Raw genomic sequence first — 26,660 nt, 5'->3', positions numbered from 1 at the left:
GGGCCCCGAGGCGGCGGGGCCGGGCCGGGGCCGGGGCCGGGGCCGCGGCCGCGCTTGGCGAACGGGAACGGGCACCGCGCAGACCCGGGCCCGGGCGGCCCAGTGGGCTGGAGGGGCAGTGAGGGGGCTGGGCCAGGCCGGCAGGAGAGGGGAAGTGGCTGCCAGGCGAGCGGGGCTTGGAGGGAGGGAGCGCGGACTGCGACGGGGGAGTCGGCGCGCCACCAGGGCGATGTGGCCCCAGGGCTCTCCCCGCAGTCGGGGCACGGCCGGCCTGTGCCGGAGACAGAAACTTCCTGGGAGGCTGGGGCCTGCCTGCGAGCTGCCTCCCCATGGCGCGGGGCCATCCCAGAGCTCCGCGCGTGCCCGGTGGCCTTCAGTGCTCTGTCTGCAGGCCCGCTGCTGCCCAGCTTTGCGCCCCGCGTCCGGCAGCCCGTGTCTCTTGAGAACTTCCGGTAGCCGCCGCCGCCGCCGCCGCGCGCTTCTGCCCCCGGCCAGGGCCCGCGCGAGCTGGCTTCGTATGGAAGCTGCCAGGGGAACCGAGCTCGCCTGGGGTTTCCAGCCGGAATGCGTCATCTTCGTAGGCTGAACTGAAAACGTAGCTGATGGCGGCGGGAGGTTTAGCAGCCCTGGCCTGTGCTCACTCACTTAGTTCCTGGAGCCGCACCCAGAGCGCCTAGTGAACGAGCGCTAGACTCACGGAGAGGAGCGGCCCCCAAATGCAGAAAGGATTCTGGAGCCCTTTTGCCGTTAGGCCAGGAATACAAGGCAGGTTACAAACCACATGAAGTCTAACTCCGGGGGGGAGCAGAGCGCATGGGCCTTTTCCAGGCCAAGCGTTGCTTGGTTTTGTTGTTGTTTTTTTTTTTTTATAATCCGCATCAATCATTCGACGTAATAGCATGTCGCCCCCTCTGGTGACACTGGCGGCGGCAGAGCTGCAGTATTCCGCAAGGCTTTAAGAAATAACACCAGTGCATTGGAGTGCCTTACTTCATATTCTGCCACTAGAAGGAGACACCTGAACAAAATCTTGCTTGATTTAGAGATCTTGATCAAATCATTCGAGGCAGGTTTTCAATTAGTTTTTAACTCTAATGGCAGTAGGTAAACAGGCTACTTTATTTCAGTAATCTTCTCATGACTCATTCAGGGGTGATAAAGCTAGCCTTTTTAATTATCCTTAATTACTGGTATTGTGATTATTAAATAATTATACTTAATTATAATGTTTTGGGGCCAAATCTTGAAGTGTTTAGGCAGAACCTATAGTGACTTCAAGTGAAGTTCTGCCTGAGTAAGGACTGCTGGATAAAGCCTTTAATTTTCAAAGTGCTTTACAAACATTATTTAATATTCACAAACTACAGCACTCCTATGATACAGAATTAGTATTATTATCCTCTTTTATGGATGGGGAAACTGAGGAAGAGAAGGGACATACCATAGAGAGCCCTCCTGAGAGCAGAGACTAGATCTCTGGAGTTCCTGTTTGTTAGTCCTCAAACCCCATCTCTTGGTTTGTGCAGGATTGGGGTCTAGATTCATTTGCATGCTTAATTTTATGCACTGTGAGTAATTTTCTTGAGTTACTGACACTATGTAAAGGTAAGCATGGATTTAAGTCTTTGTAGAATTGGGCCCTATAGATCGGAGCTTTTGGATGCATCAGGAAGTTTGTTTACATATCATCATAGGTTAAGGACTGGGACTAATGATCTTAATTGAGTCTCTGTAACAGTCTCTATAATGTTTCTTCTTTAAGGGTTGTTCCCCTTCACCAATATTACAAGAAACAGGGAGGGACTCACTGAAATTAACCAGAAGCAAATTTATTGGATCCCACTTTACTTTTCACTTTGTCTCATTCTTTTTCTCTCATTTTCATGTGGTCTTTAATGCAATATCCATGCTCGTAACTCTTTCCCAATCCCCCTGCACAAGGCAGCTGTTCTCTCTGCCTACTCTTTATTCACTTCTGTGAGATCCACAACATTGATCCATTTCAGTTGAAGGCTCTTTTTATTTTAGTAATGCTTAATAAGATGGAGCCTTTGTCTGGGTCTCTGTTTTGTCTGTCTATTTAGACTGTAAGAACATAAGAATGGCCATAGTAGGTCAGACCAATGGTCCACCTAGTCCAGTATCCTGTCTTCAGCCAGTACAGTGGTCAATGTCAGATGCTTCACAGGGAGCGAATAGAACAGGATAATTTTGAGTGACCTAACTTCAGTGAAAACTGAGACTGCTCAACAGCATTGATGATCAGAGCTCTTGTTTGATCTCAGTTTGATTTGTCTATAGTTACTTGTTAAAAAGAAACTGATGCAAAAGAACTCAGTGCTTTTAATGATGATCCTAAGAAATTTTATATATAATGCATATAGGAACAAAAGCTCATGCACAGTGTCTTATAATCATTTACTTACATTGATTTAAAGTATACTCCAGGGGACTTTAAAGTGAAATCTGTTTCCTTGTTGAATTTTGTTTTGTCTTCATCATGTATGAACGCTGCTTTGCTTCTTAATGCAGTGTTGACAAAAGCATACAGTTGGACAACCCCAAGAACTGCCAAATTATTTCACCATGAAGAAAGGTAAAAATACTTACAGTAGCCAATCTGTATAATAGAACATCTGTTTGCTTTAGCTCAGGGAGCTTTTGAGGCCTAACTTGGCAGAATTTTGAAATTCCTGGTAGTTTAATGTGTTAGTCTTCTTGCTGACCTAGGAAAAGCAATTCTTACCCAGTGAAAATACAAAGGATCCTATTACGTAACTTTGGAAACAAAAGCTGTATGAATGGATTGTCCTTCTTAATACAAGTGCTAAACTTGTGACTTTCTTTTAAGTCACTGAAAAATGGTTCGGGATGAAGCAAAATGTAGACCTTAGTCACCAATCGCTTATAACTATTTTGCTGATATGTTATCTATTGCTGTTGCTTTCCCAGGTTTCATTTACATAATAGCATACACCACTTGCTCTCACAGGATTGATGGCTCTGACTCCATACCGAGCTATAATACAGGATGACAGAAAGGAGAGTAATAGGGTGCTTGGAGGGCCAGGTGGGCTAGTAATTGGTGCGCCTGCCTGCCCGCCCGCCCTTTGTTTTCCTGGTCAAGGTGCTTCAGTCTTTCAGGCAGTGTGAGCAGGGGGAACCTAAGCCCTACCACTGCACTGGGTCCCAGGCCAGGGCCCTCTGAGTTGATCCTGAACGGGGGGGGAACACCAAGTAGGGAGTGTCCACTGCCCTGGAGTCCCTTCAGTTTGGGGTGTGGTCCCAATGGTCCAATTTGCTGGCATGGCTTGCTTCCTGTGGTGCCCTCTCATGGATTTTGGATAGTGTCCTGCTGCAGTCCCAGGGTCCTTCGGGCAGGGCAACAATGAGTTTGCTGAAGCCAAACCTCACAATGTCTCTGGTCTGCAATCACCCCCTCAGTTGTTGGAGGATCAGAGGTCTTCTCCACAGTCTCCCTTGGCTGGAAGAAAGAATATTCTCCTTGGTGGCTGCCTTGGCTGACAAGCTAGTAATCCTTCCTTTCAGGTAGGGTGGTAGCTAGCTCCTGCCTCTTTACCATTCAGCCTGAACTGGCCCCAGTTCTCATCTTTCCTCCCCCCACCCTCCAGTCCTGGGATTGGCTGCAGGTATAATGAGACAGGGCTAGCTGGGCCTAAAGCTCTCCTTCACATCTACTGTGCTGGCAGGCAGTTTCTTCACTTCATCACAAGGTGGCTCTGATAAGGCCTACAGATTGACACACTCTGTCCACTGGCATTTTATATCACTTTGAGTCAGGACACTGCCATTATGGTTTTTATTATGTTTGATTACAAGTGTAATGGGTCACTCCACCTCTTGTGTGCCTCCTAGCAGCTAGGTGCAGTACTGCAATCCTTTTCTTGTCCCTGGTGCCCCCTGCAGGCTGCCAGTCAACTTTGGTGGGTCTTCCATAGCTTGGCCCTCTAGCCAAGACACAAAGTCCAAATGAACGCCTTCTGTGGGTAGCAAAGAAAGAGTTAAATAAATTAACAATCCTGTCATCCTTGCTAGGTTCTTCGGGGTTGTCTCCTTGTTGGGATTTATGCTGTGGCTTGCAGGGGGATCTAGGCCTGCCCACTACTACGTGTTCTAACTCAGGAACCCTATAAACAGCAGGTACGCTAGTACGTTGCTGCTTCTTCCCTTTGCCTTTTTCTACCTGACCCATTTTAGGTTCATCCTTACCTCAGGATTAAGGTTTGTAGGTCCTCTTTTTCTCTGCAAACCCAGCTTAAACAAATACTGCTAGAATCAAACTCTGGTTATCCTTCAAGATCCTTTGGCCAGAGAGTCATACCCTTCTTTCCTTTCCTCTCTGGTCCTAGATGGGAACTGAGCTGCTAAGATCCTGCAGCTCCTTTTAGCTGAGCCTGCTGAGCTCTGTTTGGTTACTTCTGTGAGGCCTCTCTAGGCATGCCTGGAGAACCCACCTTCACTACTTCTGGGGCAGGGTGTAGTGGGACCCCACAAAGCCTTCCATAGAACTACAAAGCCCAGGTACACCCCATGACAACAGGGAAAACATTTTTTTGTAAGAAGTCTGACCACTGTGACCTTAACTTTTGTATTATTACAGTCTTTGTAATTCTCAAGTTCCATGCATTTTGCCCTTGTATATTAAGTCTTGTCTCTTCTAGTCTGCCTTTGGATCTGTCTTCTCAGTTTCTTGTACTCTCTCCCATGTTCTTCAGCTGCCAAACCATTGTCTTTCTCTTTGTGTTTTTTTGCGAGCTCCAACACTTCACAGTTTAATTGTGATGTCCAATTGCATTTTATGGTCAAGTTGTAAAGGCAGTAGATTAATTCAGTTATCTGGGATCATATATATCCAACCAAAGAAGCTGTTCCAAAGAAACCAGAAGAAGACTAGGAATGCGTTGCTCCGCCATGGCATCCCTTATGAATGTTTGGAAAAGCCATGGCATCTTGAAATGTACGAAGGTTCAATTGGTGAAAAGCCTAATTTTTTCCATAGTGACTTATGGATGTGAATCATGGGAAATTAATGCTACTTTGACAAGAAGAAAATTGAAGCCTTTGAGATGTGGGCTGGCAAAGATTCTTGTGTATGTTCTGGATGGAAAAGACGACAAATGCTTATGTTAGAAATATGATTGCAGAGAAGCAGACACTGCTTTCAGAAACCAACAGATGTAAACTTACGTATTTTAGTCACATCGAGGATGGAATGAAAATAACGTTGAGAAAGTTATCGTGGAAGGCCTTTGTAATAGGGTTGACCAGTGAGGAGATCGTTAAATGGAATGCTGCAAATCACTGGGAGATCAGCTGCTGAATGCTTGGAGTTAGTGATGAATTTAGAAGGCTTTTGAAAATTCTGTTATGGTGTCACTAGTATTCAGACATAAATAAATGGATTTTACTTGTTTAAAAGGTAGTCCAAAATATGATTGATCAACCTTCAGAGAGGGCTTGACTTTTTTCTGCTGTTTTATTCCCATATCTTATTTTTAAAATTGTTCTATTTATTAATTTTAAAAAGCCTTACTCTATCAGACCTGCTTACCCCTCAGGCACTGCATATGTCTCTCTTTTAAAAATGTCTTGTTCAATGTCTTGTTTGCTTTTCTCTAGTGTCTACTTTTTTGACAATAATATAAGAATGAAATTAAAACAAAACATTTAAATCATATTTTTTCTTTCCAGACACTTAAAATAAACTACACTTCTTCCTTTGCAGAAGCAGAGGAGCATAATAAATTCAATGTAATCAGAGCAGGTTACGATATGAGACTTGTAATACCCTGCAGAGACTCCATGCCACTTATCACACCCATGATACTTGGCAGGCCTGAACTTAATTGCATTTTACCCATTAATGCCTCAGTACACTATTCCTTATGTAGGAAAGACACCTAATTCAACTCTTTGGAAGTTTTGCTTATGAGGGGGCTGCAGGAGAATCACTAAGCCTTTAAGGATACTGGGGAAACAGTTTTGAGAATCTTTTGCACTTGACTGCTACTAATCAGCTCACAGGATTATTAACAAAACTTGCTTCTGTTTCTAAGCACTGAAAACTTGTTCTTTAGTAGTGTTAACTAAAAAAGATGCTGAGGCAGGTTCATTCTCATGGTTAATCAAGTACTTTCAGGAGTACTGCTTCCCTGATTCATGTCAAAATAGGTGGATACTGTACCTGTGAAGTAATTGAACCTTTGAGACTCATTTATGCACAGACATCTTACTCATGATAACTCTGTGGAGATCTTTTTAAAATTAATTTACGTATACAGCCCATTAAGGAGATGAATGATAACTTCAATATAAGAATAGTTCTGTAGGAAATCACCCTGTCAGATTAAGGAGAGATGGTAGTGTAGAAATCACATGTAACTACAGGGCAGGTTCCTGCCAGAGGAAAAGCTGTGAATTTTTTTCTATTTATTTTTATTCACATTAATGAGAAAAAAAAAAACATGTTTTATTCATCTATTCAGTTTTTACCATTGAGTCACTTGATGCTCTGCTAGCACTGTCCTTGTATGTTGACATTAGAACAAGTGTTGCTATTTGCTACAAGTTCTTTGTTTCACTTATTAATACAGCTTTTATTTTGTACTTAAAGTGCAGTTATTTAGAGGATCACTTTTTCAAATTGTTTTTGTTACAGTGTGCAATGCCTGGTCTCAGTTAAGTCAGTCAGAGACACCAATCAGGAGATGAATTTTTGAGAAAGTAACTCTCTGAAAGTTTGTTTCACTGATAGCCTGTCCACTCTGCATTTCACTTCCTCTAATTAATAATTAAGCACCAACTTCAATACACTCATAGTAATTCTTATCTTTCCAAGTTTACTTCTCTGATTTCTAGTCTACACCAAAAGAGTTTCTTGAAATAAATCCATATGAGTGAGGAGTTTTTTTGTCTGTTCTTATAAATGCAAATAAATATTCCTTTAAAGAGCTAAGGCTAAATTGTAGATACTGACCTTCCTTGACTGTCTGCCTTAGCAGGGAGACAGCTGCTTTCCCTCAGCCAACCAACTAAGAATGGAAGGAACAATCATTGATCTACCCTTCAGGAGCTCAACTTCCAAATTCAATTTAAAGTGACTTCTGAAGCAATCACCAGTGGCCTGGAATATCTCAGCACTATGTTTACTATCATTTGGGTTTTGCCCTGGTGTAGAATTCAGAAGGGTCTGATTCTGGACTCATGGGATTTCCCCTTTGAACACTGAAAGATTTGTGTAATATATTAGATGGATTTTTAGGTAGTGCACTGATCTGGTATAGTCAAAATAGCAAAACCTAGCAGCTCAGCCTCTTCTGAACTTCATTATTTGCCTTCTCAGGGATCCTTCAGGCATACTGTTTACTATTAGAATAATCTTTCACATTCAGCTGCAAGACCGATGACATTGTGCCTTCCAAGAAAGTAATTAATTCAGGAGTTTCTTTATCTGCTGTAGTCCTCAGAACCTGAATTTCTCTCTAGATTACCTGATTTCCAAAGCAGCGATCTTGCATCACTGTTCATTAATAATCTCCAGGATAACGTGACCAGCTTTGCAACATGCTGTTCCACTGACTTCATTCTGATGTCCACATTTTTTATGTTCTTATCTGACTTCTCCAAGTGTCTTCCAGCTCTGTTGTTGGATCATATTAAAGAAGTTCTGTATTAAAATCACAAATGAGTTTGATTCCCCGTAGTTTAAATTCCAGGGTATTACTAATTAAGAAGTCTCTTGGTTTTTGGTACTGTTTCTCTCCCTCTATGTGTGAAACTTGCAAGCTGCTAATTGTGTTAGTACATTCTAAGACAGTCTGTTCTCAAAGCAATTCTTTGTAACAACAACTACTCACGCAGAGAGAGAGACTCAAAGCAATACTCTGTAACAACAGAAACAGCACCCAGAGACTCCCCGCCCTTTTGTTGTATTCATCTCGCTTTATTAACAGTTGTGATTAAAATCGAGATAGAAGATGTATGTGGATGGATGCTGGGGTGTGGATAATAACTGAATGATCAGGGAGGTGCCAGCCTAAGAATCCAGTGTCCATCGGCTGAAGGAGGCGTCAAGTGGAAATAATTAGAGGACCCCCGGAGGGGAGACTGGAATCCACCCAACAGCCTCAAGAATGGGAGAACCAAAGAATAAGATAACATCTGGCAGCACGGAGCCGTCAGGAATGTGCCATCTGCTGATTGATTCAGCAAAAGCATGATGAAGCAATTCCCATAGACTGGCATAGGAAGAAATTCCTATAAAAATGGACTCTAGAAAGTGGGAACTTTGGGGTCTGATTCTGCAAACCAACTTCCAGGAGCATCAGATGAGCATCTGACAAGGCCCTGCTCCCTCCTCATGTCCACGCCACCTGGCCAGTGGCTTGGCATGAGCAATTCTAAGGCTGGTAACTATGATGATAACCTTGCAGAACCTCTGTGTGTGTGTGTGTATGAATGAATGTGTGAATAAATATGAAATTGAATGGAATGTTATAGCTATATGTAAGTGCTTACTATGATTCTTTCTGTATTCACAATAAATGTGGCATTTTGCCTTTTCTCCTTTAATAAGATCCTGCTGGTTTTTATTTTATTGGTGTAACACTGTGACTATCTTTTTTGTTTTTCCATCAAAGTGAGAATTCTTTTGATGGACATTTGACTTAGAAATAATTAGCACCAGTCTGGTATGAATCAAACTTTCATCAGAATCAGAAGTGGAGGGAAAATTACATACGGTGCATATTAAAATGGTGTAGCCTCTGTGTGATGTTTTTGAAGCACACTGTTGGAAAAAGTATAACTGAATTTTGTTCTCGCCTTTTGGCATCTTGTCTCTGCATGAGGATTAAAAAACAACCACCCTTTTCTTGGCCAATGTTTTTTTCAGTTGTAGAAACATCGCCAGCTCTTTAAAATAAGGTATAAAAAGGATTAACTGTTTAAGTATGTAGGAATTGTGTTGAAATGTTCTCAGGTTGTGGTGAGACTCCCCTTTTGTACATTCTTCTGTAACTAATTTTAACTCTGCTCATTGCAGTCTTTGCTGTCTGAGCAGGTCACTTGTTGTAAATCATGCTGAATAAAGTATGGGGCATTTAGTGATACTGTTCATTGAATGATGTGGCAGTCAAAAGCCACAGGACTCAGCTGGAAATGCTTTGAGGAGGATATTAAATAATACGATTGTGAACTATTTGATTAATCTGGGTTTTTGCACTCTATTGAATGCTGCAAATTTGTAATGCAAACTAGTAACCTCTACCTTTGAAGGGGAAAAGATATTAGAGGAGATGACTCCCAAGCTTAAACCACCAGATTTGTGTTTGGTTCTGATTTTGCTCTTTGAATCTCCCTGATGGGATGCATCTGACACTTCAAATTTTGGGCTTGCAAGCCTTTAGTTAAGTTGAATGATAACTTCAGTACAAGACTAGTTTACTTTTAGAATAATCTTGCACATTCAGCTGCAAGACCGATGACATTGTGCCTCCCAGGAAAGTAATTAATTCAGGAGTTTCTTTATCAGCTGTAATCCTCAGAACCTGAATTTCTCTCTAGATTACCTGATTTACAAAGCAGCGATCTTGCATTGCTGTTCTTTAAATAATCTCCAGTATAACGTGAGCAGCTTTGCAACGTGCTGTTCCACTGACTGCATTCATTAATCATGCGCTAGTCTAGATCAGTGATACTCATACTGTGGCTCTCGAGCCGCAAGTGGCTCTTTAATATGTCTTCTGCAGTTCATTGCAGCATATTCATTAAATCACACAGTATTTTAATATCACAACAAATCAAGATGCTTTTACTATGTTATTAACCAATTATAGTTGATAAAATAATACTTGGTCAGTCATTTTGCTGTGAGATTAATATTTGTAATGCCAATTTTGCCACAGTATTTTTATATATTTCCCCGTCATACGGTTTAAAAAGGAATATAGTACTATAATAAATGAAACAATGAATTCACACTACAGTGGCTCTTTTGGCTAATGTTTTTCGCTAATTTGGCTCCTGAACCACTGAGGTCTGAGTATCATTGTTGTAGTCTGTCTAAAAGAAAATTTGAATGTGTACCTACAAAATTTAAAGTATTATCTCAGATTTCCTCTTTAGATTAAAGCTGTTGACTTACATTAGCTCAGATGTTTGTAATAGTTAGGAGCTCAACTGTGAAAAGTGAGTGAAAGTTCATGAAATGTCACAATAACCTATAACAACAAATGTTGATTGGGAAATGGTGCAGAAGGCAAAGAGAGTGAACTAGTCCAAATAAAAAAAACTACTGCTATAATTGAAGGACTGTGTTAAGATCATGCCTGCTAAACAAGAATGGTGTGACACTGAAAAAAATCAATTAACCAAAATTGGTGTGTCAGAAATAATGAGGGGATGGGCTATTTCACCTATCACTCCCTTTGGGGGTTCTTAAAAAAGACAAACTTTCTGGGGAAAATAGAAAATCAGATGGAGACTGTCACTACACCAGCTGAGTCAAAGAAGGGGAGTGAGTGAGTTTTGCAATCATGACTGCCACCTGGATCATCTCCTGTGACCTGGACCTTAAATATTCCAATCCTGGGAGATGTCCTGATGGAACCGGACCAGAGAGAGGGAGCCAGATGACATCAACAGCTCCAGCTGAATCCTGAACACTACCTGGGATGTAAGACACTGTCTTTCCCCCCCTTTCCCACCAAATTATATCCTTTTTTCTTTCCTACCTTATTTCTTTTCTTTCTTATCCATCTCAATTTTTCCTTCTGTCTAATAAGAGTGTGGTGTAGCTGGCCAAGACTGCCTATTTTTCAACACTGCTGTAAGCCTGTGACCAGCAAGGGGCAGCTAAAAGCAATGTCATGACCTGAACAGCCTGATGCTGGTATGAGTTTTCCAGATTTCGGAATGGCTAAGGCATGTGCTGTGGCTGTGTTTTTCCAACAGTGGGGTTGCAATTGAAAGTCATCTCCAGAGACAGAATCTGCATTCTCTATCTTTGCTGTTCTTTTTCTTCCCTTTTGTTTGTTTCTTGTTTTGTCTTCTAGGGAACAGGACTGGACTTTAACAACAGCTTCAGCCCATCAGTACTAATCTCTTCTCCTTTCCCCCCAAAAGACAAGTATTTCTATCTTTGATACCACCTAAAAGCCTGTTAAACAAGGGGTTTTTGCCTTCTAAAAACTCCAGTTAAAGGGAAAGGGACCAACGAATGCTGTTAAAATTAAAGTGTTAATTAATATTTTACATTTCAAATACTTTAACTGTTTTTCATTTGTGTATTTTTAATAAAAGGTTAAAAAGGATTTTAAAGGTGGGTGCACTATAATACTAAGCAGGCTGAGGTCTCTGTGTACCAAACCTTGTTTCCAGGTGTTGGATGGTGCCTGGGTTATTTTAAAAATCTTTGGCCCATATATTTCATCTAAATTAATACAACAAGCACTAGTCTAAATATTTTAATTTTACTATATTTTTCTCCTATATACTTTTTTTTTTAAATATTCAGAAAGTTTAATAAACCACTGAACCAGTGGTTCTCAAACTAGGGCCGCCGCTTGTTCAGGGAAAGCCCCTGGAGGGCTGGGCCAGTTTGTTTACCTGCCGCATCTGGCCAATGGGGGCTGTGGGAAGCGGCGCGGGCCGAGAGACATGCTGGCCGCCCTTCCTGCAGCCCCCATTGGCCTGGAGTGGCGAACCACGGCCAGTGGGAGCCGCGATCGGCCGAACCTGTGGACGCAGCAGGTAAACAAACTGGCCCGGCCCACCAGGGGCTTTCCCTGAAAAAGCGGCGGCCCTAGTTTGAGAACCACTGCGCTAAACTGTCTGAGATATAGATTCTTTGGTACTAACATAGCCTGTCCTTCTATCTTGAGTGATTAGGCCAAATACAGAATACATCCATTCCAGTCTACAAAAAGCTGTTTCTTTAGCACACACAGAGGTTGCTCTTGTGCTGTACAAGATCAAGTACTTGCCTGCTTGTATATGTGGGTGAGTTAGAACTCTCTTTGGATAAAGCCTGCTTGATTGGACTGAGTAATGTCAGGAAGCACAACATGTAATCTATTGGCCAGCACTTATGCCAAAGTCTTACAGTCAAGCTTGATTAATGAAAGAAGTTGAGAACGGACTCAATGAGATAGTGTTTCTCCAGGTTTAAGAATAACCAGGATTAGAGCAGGTTAGATCTTGGTGGGTGCAAGCCCCTCCACTATGACAAATCTTTTATTACAAAACACAACAAAATTAGCCTATCAGATTACTTTTAATCCTGCATTTGTTTTAATAGTTGGTTTTTCAATTGCATGCTGTGTGGTGATGCAAGTGAGAGGAGCTGGAAAGCAAAATAGAAATCAGGGTCTCTAAATGGTTGCCCACTGAGCCCTTCTGGTGGTCTGCATAACTTAAATATTTTGGGAACCAAGTTGTCATAGGTCATATCTGTGCCTACGCTGTAGCACCCTCTTCTCACCTAGCGTGTCAGTGCAGGCACTTCCTTCCTCAGTTTCTTTTCTCTCTGGTCCCCTTAAGAACACTACACAGTGTCAGGAGACTGGGTCATAGGTGATCAGGCCTAGTGATCAGAGCAGTAGTCAGGCCTCATGATTGGAGCCTGACTGCTAGAGCCAGGGGTCGATACAGGGCCAGAACCTGGAATCAGAGCCGACAGTCAAAACCAAAGTCAGAGTCCAAACACCAGAGCCAAGGGTCAAGACAGAGTTGGAATCTGGAATCAAAGATGAGTCAGAGCCAGATTGCCAATAGGGAAGGCAGGAGCAAGGCTGGGACAGGACGGGTACAAGGCTGGCTGGAGGGCAGAATCTGGACTGGAGCAGCAGGGCCTGATGAGAGAAGAGTGCAAAGAGTCCATGGGCTTGTGTGTTGAGCAGCCATCAAGCTGCTTCTTATCTTAAGAGCTGACCTGCTAGCTTCCTCAGCCAATCTGGCTCATACTGAGCATGTGCATCTGCAGGGCCTTACTCCTGGCATAGTCCAAAGGGGGGCACAAGACCCATTTCCCCTCCATTATTAAATTCAAATTAACTTGAAATAAAGTCTTGCCCCTTAGCTCAGGGATTGGACAGCCCTCTGTAGGACTTGTGGTCTGCTGGGAACTCTTCTCCCTTAGTTGAGCTCCTCTTTCTGTAAGCACCTCCCTGGAGCTGAGACCTGAAGGCCTTTTATCAGGCCCAAGTGCTTGTTATTTAATTAACTTCCTGGATAGGCTCCCTCCCCTTAAATTAGCTTGTTGTTGCTAGTAGCCAGTAATCCGATGACACAGGTATCAGGGAACTGGGAGGGTAGGAGAGTAGATCTTTCTCTTATGTAATTGCCCATAGAATGAAAGAGTTTGATACACAGATATGGATTGTTCGGCATCTCTGTTCAGGGAATGTAATACAGAACAGCTGCAAATACAACTTTTTCCAAATCTTAATGATATAGAAAGTGTACAGTTAGCATGCCCCCCCAACACATATTGACAAAATTAAACACGAACACTTAAAAATAGCAGAAGTGTACTGTATGTTTTGGTGTTTGGCTGTTCATTTATTTTCTACTACTTCTGCTTGCTTTAATTAGTACTACCAACATCCCCCTCAGTCTCTCCACCAGTTTCTAAATACTGTTGCTTCAGCTATTACAAAGCAATTGCCTCCACGCTGCATGTGGTCTTGCTCTTTACGTGTACCAGATGTTGATTCAGGTGTGCACTGTGAAACAGCATTATTTCCAGACAGTTGGGCAGGAGGAGCAATTTTAAAAAAAATATTTCATTATAGTTTCTCTTTTAAAATGTTTGAATAGAATCTGAAATATGGGAATAAAATGAGACAACTTATGTCTTTATTTAAATCAGCAGCCTTTTTAAAGTCCTTTTATATCTCAAAGTTCACTGAACTCTAGGCAAAAAATTAAAACCGAAGATTAGCAACTACAGTTTGTTAGACCTTCAAATGAAAACTACTGCAATTTCTACAATATTTGAATGCACATGTATGTCTTTCTTTTAGCATAAGGTGAAAAAATGTACTTTGAACATTTGTCTCTTCGGTTTCATCTATGCAACCCTATTGTCTTCAATGAAGCTGAACAGGTAGAACTAAGAACAGAATTTAGCCCTAAAACTGGAATTTACAATTTTGTTGATGATGCACAAGTCAGAATAGAATGCAGAGCAATGTTTTTAATCCTGTTGGCTGTGCAGCTCTAGCAAGTGTAAAATAAGCAGTAAATACAATACTTACTTTTGCCACTAAAGTAAGAGGGTGGGATTCAGTACATACAGGGAGCAGCTCAGATGAGTAAGCAGCAGCTATTTTTTAACAGTTATTTGCAAAATCAAACCACAGTTTCTGATGCAAAGAGGCACATATTGACCAAGTCTGGAATAAAAACCCCATGACCCTATAGAGTTCACTTGTGCACTGAGTTCAGTTTTGTTGTGAAATAAGGATGTAATCACTGTGTGTGTAAACTAGGAAATAGAATTTTCACAGAAATGTAAAGAATAGCATCCACCTGTCTATTGTTTGAGTATATACAATAATTTATTAAACATAATTTATTTGTTGGTAATCCCCAGTATGCAGTATAATGTACAGTAAAATCATCTCTTTACTCAGTCTAAAAGCTTAAAGTTAAACTTTTCTTAACATTAAAAAGCACTTCTGAGTTAATGTTGCTCATGATCATCTTGATAAAAAAGTCATTTTTCACATTGACAGTATAGAAGCTGTATGTAGGGTTGCTTTTAAACTGTTTTAGCACTGGATTACAGTTCCATTGTAGAACACACAGTCATGTGATCTTGCACATAGATTTCCATGGGACTGGCCGTGTGAGTATGTGCTCAGCAATTCTTGAGGCCCAGTCCCGCACCCTATGCAATCATTGGCAATGTTACCTCCGAGTTCAGTGGGTGCATGATTAAACTTTATGATTAGGGCCACTCCACAGGATGGGGAATTCCCTTTCCTGCAAATGCCAGGGATTTACAGTATTTGGAAGTTCTAACCTGTGATTCTTCCAAAGATCAAACATACCTCCCTCTTAAAGGGGCAGTTTCAAGGAAAGACTGCAACAAAAACTTAGTTTCCTAGGCCTTCTGGAGATTTAGCTGGCCAAAATTTTTGATCCAATGGTGTCTCAAATGACTTGCATTTTGAATTCAATGCATAGACCACTGGCAAATAGATCTTGCAAACTGGCTCAGTGGGTTGCCCACTGCACTGCAGCTGTAGTAAAGGTCTCACTTTTGAACACATCCTTTAAGAAAACATACCCAGTGGTGAGTAGCTCTAGTACAGTATCTCCACTTCAAGATTTTTGGCCATTCAGTGCAATGTTTTACAAGGAGATGAAGTACTACTCTCTTCCCTCTCGAGTGGTCCCTATACGTAGGACTGGAAGGGATCTCAAGAAGTCATCTAGTCCAGTCCCCTGCACTCATGGCAGGACTAAGTATTATCTAGACCGGGGTGGGCAAACTTTTTGGCCTGAGGGCCATATTGGGGTTGCAAAACTATATGGAGGACCGGATAGGGAAGGCTGTGTCCCCTATCCGCCCCCTCCCACTTCCTGCCCCCCTTAGAGCCCCTGATCCATCTAACCTCCCACCCCCATTCCTTGTCCCTTAACTGCCCCCTCCTGGGACCTCCTGCTCCCAGTCTCCTGACTGCTCTGAGCCCTATTTGCACCCCTAGCCCCTGACAGGCCCCCCTGGGACCCCACCCCCATCCAACCTCCCCTGACCCCATCCACACCCCTGCCCCTAACCACCCCCTGGACTCCACCCCCTATCCACCCCCCCCCCCCCGCTCCCTGGCCCCAGACTGCCCCAACCCCTATCCACACCCCTGCCCCCTTACAGGCTCCCCAGGACCCCACACCTATCCAACCCCCCTGTTCCCTGGCCCCTATCCACACCTCCCACCCCAACAGGCCCCCCGGGATGCCCACGCTTATCCAACCTCCCCCATCCTGACTGCCCCCCCCATGACCCTCCGCTCCTTTTCCAACCCCCTGGCCCCAGCCCCCTTACCATGCTCAGAGCAGCATATCTGGCAGCTGCACTGCCCAGCCGGAGCCAGACACGCTGCCACTCTGCTCTGCAGGAGCACGCAGCCCTACCACCTAGAGTGCTGCCCATGCAGCAGCATGGCTACAGGGGAAGGGGAACAGCAAGGGAGTAGCCAGGGGCTAGCTTCCCTGGCAGGGAGCTCAAGGGGTGGGCAGAATGTGGCCCATGGGCCGTAGTTTTCCCACCTCTGATCTAGACCATCCCTGACTGGTGTTTATCTAATCTGCTCTTAAAAATCTCAAATGATGGAGATTCTACAACCTCCCTGGGTAATTTATTCCAGTGTTTAACCACCCTGACAGGAAGTTTTTCCTAATGTCCAAACTAAATTACCCTTGCTGTAATTTAAGCCCATTGCTTCTTGTCCTATTGCCAGAGGTTAAGGGGATGCCCTGACTGGGATGATTTAGTTGGGGCTTGGTCCTGCTTTGAATAGGGGATTGGACTAGGTGACCTCCTGAGGTCCCTTCCAACCCTGATATTCTAAGGGCTTTGCCCCTGCATATTTGGGGGTGGGTGAGGGGGAGAAAGAGGGTAAGTAGGGGTTGGTTGATGCATGCTAAAAAAAAAAAAATCCATGTGAAAACCCTATGTTTCTGCAGCAGGGAACCCAGGGAAAAAGAGTGGCAGAATTTGAATTTTTTACCATCTCTAGACAACAGATAAAGGAGATGGTGGATCTGGGATCTCAGAGGCAGAGTCTTGTAGATCCACAGAAAAGGATGGAGGAATACAGAGGTTGTACTAGAAAGCACCAGATATCAAAAGACATGAAGAGGCGGGTGTGGAAGCAGGAAGACCAACAGGCAGAGATGTTTGGAGCAAGCTCAAAAGCTCTCTTTCCAAAATAGCTACATAGACTTTGCTTTAGGAGCAGAATTGAGTAGGTCAGCTCCAGGCTCCCATTTGCAGATGCTCTGGCTACAAGGGAAGACAGAATATGACAACAGTAAAAATGCTGCATACTTGGGAGGCACCTGATATTTCTTATCTACCTTTGGAGACGTAGGCATCTGCCACAGGGTTCTGTCTGGGTTCATGATAGCCTTGATAGGCAGCAGTATTTTTCTCACTGAAGCAGCCTGTGAAGAGTCTGTGTCTCAAGCTCCTCAATAGGAATGTGAAGGGCCCCAGCTATTCTTTTTAATACATCTTGGGAACCTTTGTGGGGTTGTTGGTGGTACTACAGCTTCACAAGGGGACAAGGAGGAAGGATCACTGGGAGGTCACCCTCTGGTTTTTGTTCTTTTCCTTTTGTACCTGTGGTGGTGGGAAGGTCTGTGGGACCTGCACCACAGATGAAGCAACCCTGGTGGCGGCATTAGTTCCTCAGGCTAAAGGTGGTCTGGGCAGAGTAGGATGGTCCCTAATAGGGTATGAGCCTTGCGTCCAGGATACACGGAACCATGGACCAAGGTTTTGTAGGTCACAGTATCTGTCCCGTGAAGAGTGGCTGGGCTCTCTGTAGGACATGGAGGGTTGTAGTAAAATATACTGTTGGTATTGATCTTCCTCATCCTCTGACTTGGTGGAAGATGCTCAGGAGAATGTGTAACTCAGATCCAGTGTACCACAGGAAGGTTATTGCTTTGGAGGGTGCACTATTTTGGTCATTATCTAAAAATATTTACTTTTTAAACCTCCTAGCTTCAAGAATTTGTGGCAACAGCCCAAAAGCTGGTATCAATTTTCATTTACTTAAGTTCAAAATTCAGCCAGACTGGTACTATTTTTCATCTTAAATTACCTGTAAACAAATGTTAACAGAATAAAAACCTCCTTTGGATACTAGCATCTATAAGATGATTTTTACAGTGCAGTATGATATCAAAACGTTTGTCAGGTTTCATTTTGAAACTGATCTTTTAAGCAATAGAGAATGACTTTTAGGTTAGCAATACCAAACATTTGCCTAAGGGCTTTAAGCAGTTTCCTAAAGCCTACTCTAGCAGATTAGATAATTTACAATTACAAGCACTATAATAGTCTGTAAAACAAAATCTCTGAATAGGAAAGAGCTAAAGGTCAGAAAATTACTAGCTTGTCTGACCTCCTGTATAACAGAGGCTATAGAATTTCACTTAAATCACCTCTGCGTTGAACCCAAACATTTAACTAAAGCATACCTTTCAACTGGTCTGGAAGACACTCAGATGGAGAATCTAACATTTCCTTCAGTAGTTGACTCCAGTGGTTAATCAACCTTATTGTTAAATGTGTGCCTATTTCTTCCTTGAATGTCTGGCTTTTACCTCCATCATGGGTTCTTATACCTTTCTCTGCCAGATTAAAGAGCTCTTTAGTACCCAGTATTTTCTCCCTGTGAAAGTACTTACATACTGTAATCAGTCACCTCAATCTTTTCATAAACTAAAATAATTGAGTTATAAAGTCTCTCAGTATAAGAGCATTTTCTCCAAGCCCTTAAATTGTTTCAGGCACTCTCCTGCTCCCTCTCCAATTTAACATCTTTTTAAAAATATGGACACCAGAACTTTATGCAGTATTCCAATATCACCAATGCTATACAGATGTAAAATCACCTCTCTACTCCTACATTTTAAGGTGTGGTATTAGCCCATTAGCTAACACATGATAACTAAGTCTATTGTAGACAAGGTATACTACCTTTAATACAATATAAACTAGCTGAGTTTAAACCAATGACCAGAGTGGCCACTTGACTTCAAGGGATTATGGGTTGTTTCCAGAGGCCAATCACAGCATAGTAATGCAACATGCCATCCACACTGACATCTGGGCATTTCAACCGGAGCACAGCAAGCTTTATGCTTCTCATGGAGGTGGATTACCAGGAGCGCTCCAGCTGCAGAGTCCAGGTGCTCTAAGTGCCTTGCCAGTGTGGACACCTCAGGAGTTAGGGTGCCTGGGACTGATTTAATGCATTCTAACTTGCAAGTGTAGCCAAAGCCAAAGATTAAAGGATTAACACAATAAGGCCCTATTTCTGACTGGAACTGTTGCACAATCCAGCTCAGTGCTAATTAAGTCAATTGACCTGCAGTCCTATATGTTTTAGGGTGTACAAAGGCTTCAGGGACACCACCCTGAAGAAGAGGGATAATGGGGACCTTTTAACTAGAATTGTAGGGAGTGGACCAGCGTGGCTGTGAAGTTCAGCAATTGATCAAATACTGAGCGTACGTTGCCAAGCTCCTTCTCCCCTCTCCCCACCAAAGAATGGAAGTATGTATTTACCAGCATGCAAGGCCTATCAGTATTATCAATCCCTTGCATAGTGCACTCCCCTTTAGGGAGTAGATGAGTACTTATACTTGACAAGGGTGCATTGCTTTAGCCTCTTATCTGACTGGTTAGGCCAGACTGCACAGTATCTAGGCACAATGAGGTCCATTACTGGGGCTCATACACCCTACAATACAGACTAACTGAAAAGCCTACTACATTGTTTAAGACCTCCCACAGACTGCAGATAAAAGTTAAGGAATCAACAGGATCAGTGAAGTAACAATTGTGTATCCAGTCATGTAACAAGTCTGGTTGAGCACAGCTCCACTGAGCCACAGTCCCAATCTTCCTATTTCTATTTGTTTATATGCAAAAATCAAGTTGCTACATAGTAGTAGTAGTATTACTATGAAAACTTCAGGCAAAAATTCCAATTTCAAGGTCAGTGACTGGACAAACCAAATGGTTCACACTATTGATTCCTAGAATCTGTAACATATGAAGCTTTTGGAATTAGATTTAAAATTTTATGAATGACAAGATGAAACAAGTATGTATCAAATATTTAATAGAGTTAAAAAAATTAGTTAAGTTTATGGACGAAAGATCCATCGATGGCTATTAGCCAAGATGGTCAGCGACACAACCCCATGCTCAGGGTGTCCCTAAACCTCTGCCAGACATCAGGCAATAACACACTTGATAAATTGGCCTGTTCTGTTCATTCCCTCTGAAGCATCTGGCACTGGCTGCTGTTGAAAGACAGGATATGGGGCAAGACAGACCATTGTTCTTACTCAGTATAGCCATTCTTATATTATGTTAAGTCTTCCAGAGGTAAAATAATAGTGTTTTAACTGTAAACTTGTCAAATAAAATGGGTACATTTAATCTCAGATTGTAGTAACTACAGAAATGCCAAAGATTAGAACATATTGCTTAGGCAAGGTTACTCCAAGCATTCAGCTATCTTCAATATTTCTGAAGTTTTCAATAGTGGAAAACAGTTCAAAATGCTCACTGATAATTTAGAGCAGCGATATTCAGAGTTCAGGAGCCAAATTAGTAGTCAACATTACCCAGAAGAGCCACAGTAGCGTGAATGACAGGGGAAATATTTAGTTTTTCTATATATTGTTCTCACAGCAAACAAGTTACTAACTTAATGCAAGTTGATAACTTAATTGGTTATTCACACAGTTAAAGCATCCTGATTGGGTTAATTAAATCAGTGTTTTAATATGTACTGCAAAAAGTCACAGAAGACTCATTAAAGAGCTACTGGCGGCTCAAGAGCCACAGTCTCAGTATCACTGATCTAGACTAGCACATGATTAATAAGTAGTTTTGGTTTAGTCACACAATATAAACTCTGATTAACTATTTAATGTTAATTTGTCTAAGTTATTTTGAATGTAGAACATTTTAAAACATGCTTTAAAGATTCAAACCATTTCTATATGAAACATGATTAGCAAAGACTTCACGACAGTAAAAAAATTTCATAGCTACTCCTATTTATTCTTTGCAAGATGGTGCTTTGGGATTCACATTCCCTAGCGAGCTCTCCAATGGAGATTAATTGGAAGTTCAAACAAATTGCTCCAGGACTGTTAGGCTAGACAATTTTATGTTCAAGTGTAGCAGTAAGAGCAGCTGAAAAACATGCTGAATGCTAGCCACTAATTCCTGCTCCTTAGGATTGTCCAGAAGAGGAGACTTGTCTGCATTACCTCAAGAGATAGTACACTAGATTTAAATTTAGCCAGTAGCTTCAGACTGACTTTGCAGACTAAGTATGATGAGCATACTGTTGCAACTATCATGAACACTGGGGGTTAAGAGATAAAACGTGCAAAATTAAGGGGGCTTGAAATCCAAGTTATGTTTCATGGCATGAACTTCCTAATGCTATCAGGCATGCATGCATGGATGGACTGGATAATAGGGTATACAGCATAGGAGAAACTGATATCTGATTAATGTGGTAAGTATTTATTTAGAAAGAATAGCTTTAACCTTCATAAGAGCAGCTTAACATCTCATTTGACTTATTTTGGTGTATTGTCCCTTTAGGCTATAAGTATCTATTCTGTTCAATGTATGCAATGCATATCCCCAAATTTTTAAGCGCAGAAGTAAATTCAAGCTAATGAATACATTATTCAGATTCATATTTCAACTAAGCTGTACAAAAAAGCACAAAAATTGTGATTTGTAACATACTACATCATCACTACAGACATTTTATTAAGCAAACTTTTATTGAAGCATTAAGTTTTGTGGTACAGATATATTTAAATTATCAAAGTCTAACACCATAGAGAAATTATAAAACCATACTTCCCCCTCTCCTGATCACCCAAGATAGTTCATTAATAATCCATTCAACAGCTTTCATTTTCTATTCAAGGCTTGTTTATATAAATTTGCATTTTTTTCAACTTTACTCAGAAAGGGATCTTCGGTCTGTTTGTATTATAGGACCTCAAGCCAACATAATGTCAAATCAGTTTGGACAATGTTCAAGAACAAAAACCATTTAAAATATTGGTCCTCAAAATATAAAAGCACCAAAAAAAAAAACCCCACAAACACGGTGCCATCTACAGAAGCAAATTGTTAACATTGGCAGATAACTTCTTCAATGAAGTCTTCAATCAACAATATGGTTAAAATAAGTCAAAATAATGTTCCAACCACTTGATTTCCAACCAAGCAGATTTCTTAGTTTAGAAACACTAAAAAGGTGCTTCATTTATAAATACGGAAGGAACAAAAACACCATTGTGTCAATCCAGAAAGTCAAAACAATATTGTGAGGACAAGAGGGAAGTCTCAAATTTGTAGTTATTAACTTGGTCTCACATCTGCTAAAATCCCACAATATTTGCAGACATAGCTGAAAATATGCCAACTCTTGAAAGCCTCCATCTATTAGTCAATAGACATTAAGTGACTGAATTACATACTTTTACACATGTTCTATGAATAGCATTCTATTTCACTGTGTCCAGTTCTTGTTCTATGCAGTCATTCACTTAATGCCATCAAGTCATGGTAAAAGGAACCACCACATTAGTTAGGAGGAAAACCAGTGAAGTCACAACACTGTTGAATATAGCATTAGTCACATGCACAACGTCACAGGACTTTCAATCACAAGATAAAGGCATTGATTTTATTTGGAATGACAAAACAGACATTTAGACCAGTTTATACCATATTTTCTCAAAACTGGAAATGAAAGTTAATGTGTAACAGTTTGAGAATGACCCAAGCTCATTAGCATAGCTAGCCTGGTAAATTCCAGTCTTTTTGGCTAGGACAATCTGCCGACAAATTTGAGCGCACCAGCTTTAGTAAGTTAGTCTTAAAAACATGTAACTTGAGTAGATTACAAAAGGTGAAAAAATATAAGCAACAGTGTAACAACTTTGCAAAGTACCAGTTCAACTATGCCAAAGCATCTGTATCCTGACAAATAACTTTCTGGGCCTCCTCTGAATGTAGACTACCCTACAAACAAATATCAACTTGGGCAGTAAATGAGATGAGACCAAACTTGACCTAAGATAATATTTGAACCCAAGTCTCTAGAAGTGAAAGGCTAGTGCATTATCTCACAGTGCTTCAGCATATTGCCCTTTACTCTTTCTGAACAAAATCCTACGAGTTTAAAGGACTAAAGTATGAGGAACAGTAATTTTATTATATCTCAAATAAAAAACCACACCCCTATCTGTAGTAGTCTTTACTTATTCTCAATCTTGCCAAATAATTTCTATCAAGTGCAAGAACTTTGATTCAACCATTGAAATGTGAGTTAGAAATCAATTTCATTAGAGAACACACACATTTGTCAAAAAATGGTCTAAAGATTAAAATTACAGCATAGATGAAAAAATCTGGCAGCAATTTAACAAAACTGCCCAAGATGAGAAGAAGGCTGAAGCCAATGTCTAATGAGGACGAAAGCCTTGTCTGTGGGGAATTTTTGGTGATACCTGGAGAAAAGCTATACTGTGTGAAATCCTAATTGAGTTGTTTTTACAAGTTTTGTAAAGTCTCATACAGTAACATTTCTCTACATGCACTTCAATTTCACAGCAAGAGTGGCATAGAATACCTAAACACAGAAGAGAGCATTCATGCAAGATATCTAACTCCTTGATATAATAATGCATACAATTCAAAATGATTATACTATGAATACATCTAGGGCTTCCCGCAACTACAAGGTGGTAGTGGAAAGCATGGCCCCCTGAATCATTAACTAGAAAGCAGCCACCACCTTCTATAAGGGATCTCTTTTTGCGTTTTTTCTTCATTTTTCTTAATCAACTATGTTGCTGCTGCCGCTTCTTGGCAAAACTGGTAAAAACAAAATTGTAATCATTGAACTGAGCAATCTGGCGATCAACACGTTTAAACCCTTCAATCTTCTGGGCAGAAGAAAACACTGTGCGACATTTAGAACTCTAGAAAAAAAAAAGTTAAATTCTTACATTTTCTGAGCTTTTTCTTACTTAAATTAACATAGCAGATACAAACTTTTAAACTAGTTTGTGGCATGTTCTTGGGATGCAATCATCAATGTGTTTCTTTGAATGAAAGTGCTGTAGGAAGCCACTGCAGTCTATTAAGAAGAAACAATTCTGTTTCCTACCCACCCCCTAGGTCTTTCATATTGCTTCTGTAGCAGATATGCAGGTTAGATGACCAGATCAGCACTTAAAAGCAGTGCTTCTAGAACTACCAGTTGTGACCAAGAATCAAGCTCTTATTGCCTATCACAATGCCTATCCAAAAGTGACTGGAGAAGATTCTAAAGCTTGATTATTCCTGTATTTTAGCAATTTCATGAGAATGTAAGGACATTTTAGAGAGCCTTGGTTTGAAGTCCAGATTAACTGACTTCTAAATTTTGTGTTTGATATATGCCAAAGTTTTGAAGACTGTTTGGACCCTGAAGATTGCTTCTTCTCCTTAGCCCAAGCAGCTACTGTTCAAATTAATGTAAATGGAAATTATAGGAAATGGAGAAGGGAAATAAATGATTTTAAAGCAAGGATATTTTGTTTAGTTAGCATCTATGTCTATTACCACCTTATTTAGTTGCCAGTTAATAAAAGGAGACTTACCTGATTAACAAAAAGGGTGGTAACAAATTTTCCTGGCTTGAAAACCTCTACAACCTTTCTAATCAGCTCATCATAGGATGTCTGACCAATGTTTGTTTCAAAACTAACGTAAGAAAACTCTGGTTCTGGAGTTATGTGAATAGTCCAATAAGTTCCCTGAGGAAGACAGAAAAGGTAAATTAGAATCATTCATAGAAACCTAACAATGATGTCAATGCTCAATGATAGCAGAAAAAATATGAAACTTACATCCAATTTCATCCCATTCATTGAATACCCACACGGATTGAACATTGTAGCATCAATGACAGAACCTGGTATCAGGTCACGAATTCCACTCACCTGAAACGTAGAAGTAAAGTTACATAACTTTGCACTTTATGCTAATAAGCTTCCATACTTTGTATTATACAAGTCTGGCTACCAAAGTCAGTGAACTCCAATTTAAGAGACCAGGCTCAGAAAGGATGTCGGAACTCTTACTTGGACAGGGAAAGAAGAAAATTAACATCTACTGGAGGCCCATTATACAAAGACTTGCTTTGTATCCAGCCCTACCCCAGTAGAAACACCTGCCACACAAGTCAAAGTGGCCTGGCCCCTTTCTTCAAATCTTTAACGTATTTTCATACTAAGTCTTAGTGCCAGCTGTATGCTTCACTGAAAAGCAAATTTAAGGATGAGGGTGTAATTGAAAATTGCAACTATGACTGCAACAGATAAAAATGGATAGTCCCAGCAGTCCCAAAGTGAGTAATGAGGACAGTTTGGATTTGCTTTAAAGTCTGAACAACATTCTCCCTTATTCATGTTCTAAAAGTAGGCTTCTATTTCACTGAAAGTACAGATCTCCCAGACAGTACTTGCACTGTACAGTCCTTCACTTAAAAGCCATCAAATAATATAACACAAATCATAACATTAATTAGAAGGAAAAATAGATGAAGTCACAATACTGTTGAAGTCGTATGCATATGTCAGTGAGAAGCAGTGGAACTTTTACCAGAGTCAAAAATTTTGGGAGGGAGGCAAAAAAAGATGGAATTCATATCCAAGTTTTATCAGAAGGGGGAACTTCTCCAACCTTCACCTTAAAAGAGGATTTTTAAACCTTCACAGTTTTAGGGGAGAAGTTTTGTCTGCATTTTAGACCGATAGCTATATGGTTCAATTAAAATTAAGCTACTGACTAGTCCATTCTTTTTATTTCTGCCAGTCTCCTTCTCTTCATGGAGTTTTACATTTTGTCTGTTTCAGTCTCAGTCAGTAGGTTCATGTCCTTTTTCTCCCAAGGAACCCATACTCCTTCACCCCTTTTCCAGACCACCAGTAAGAACTTGCCATCAGCAAAAGAGCTGGGAGTTGCTTCCAACAGATGCTACAATTCTCTTTCAAATGGGCTGAAATAGAGGGAAAGATGCAAAAACTAGTTCTGTCTCCAGAATTCCCAACCAGACTCTCTCCCAGAGCCAAAACAGAACTATTTGTCTGCCATGGCATTTTCCCTATTAATCTCTTTTTCCATAGGATGCGGATTATGAATCAGCAAGTGCTAGGTGAAGCTACAGTTGGCTCAATTCTGACCATCCCATATAAAATTTAAACTCCAGACTTACACGAGTGACATCATTTGCAGTAACACCGTCTTTCATGTAGAACTGGTCCATAACTACTGGATCAAGCTCGCTCATCAGAATTTCCAGTGTCTGATCTGGCTGATTGGTTACCCCACTTTCTGGGAAATCCAGAGTGTATAAATACCTGTTTAATATATAATCACTCCTGTATTATCCTAGCAGCACTTCAAAGTGATCTGTATTTTAGAAAATAGATTTCAGAATCTTAAAAAATATACCTACCAGCAATCAGAATTCATACGCCCCATGCAATAAGCTGCTCCATCTATTTGGGACAGAAGGAAAGTCCATTTATAATGCACCACAGCTGATTCCCCTCTCAGTGAAGGGACTAACCTAATTTCTATTCTTAACAAGGATAAAGTAAGAGTCATTTATGGGACATATAAAATGGTTGTTACTCATCTACAAGAACAGGTGTAGTGTGCCAAATCTTGTCAATAAGGATACTCAAATATAGTACCAAAGGCAGTTGTGATAATGTTCATTTTTACCTTTTCTAACAGCTTGTCTATCACACAAGCCCATCATTTATCTTTTAGGTCTACCTTTATG

At 41.1% G+C, this 26,660-nt stretch overlaps 1 protein-coding gene across 2 annotated transcripts in view; it reads right to left on the bottom strand.

The window, feature by feature from the left end:
• Positions 1 to 21,569: 21,569 nt before the first annotated feature.
• The window catches only part of AMD1 (adenosylmethionine decarboxylase 1), a 38,423-nt gene continuing 33,332 nt past the window's right edge, over positions 21,570 to 26,660 (bottom strand). For both annotated transcript variants that reach the window (XM_038396099.2, XM_043510833.1), the window contains exons 5-9: positions 26,328 to 26,370; positions 26,085 to 26,229; positions 24,718 to 24,810; positions 24,469 to 24,624; positions 21,570 to 23,805 (exon numbers count right to left, since the gene is read on the bottom strand). In XM_038396099.2, the coding sequence (XP_038252027.1) occupies positions 23,665 to 23,805; positions 24,469 to 24,624; positions 24,718 to 24,810; positions 26,085 to 26,229; positions 26,328 to 26,370 (578 nt within the window). In that variant the 3' untranslated portion in view covers positions 21,570 to 23,664. The remainder of the gene's footprint in view (positions 23,806 to 24,468; positions 24,625 to 24,717; positions 24,811 to 26,084; positions 26,230 to 26,327; positions 26,371 to 26,660) is intronic.

This window comes from Dermochelys coriacea, chromosome 3 (genome assembly GCF_009764565.3).
Source record: "Dermochelys coriacea isolate rDerCor1 chromosome 3, rDerCor1.pri.v4, whole genome shotgun sequence".
In the NCBI taxonomy this organism is placed as follows: Eukaryota; Metazoa; Chordata; order Testudines; family Dermochelyidae; genus Dermochelys; species Dermochelys coriacea.
Note: the sequence above shows the minus strand (reverse complement) of the source record. Positions and strands in the feature narration are given on the sequence as shown.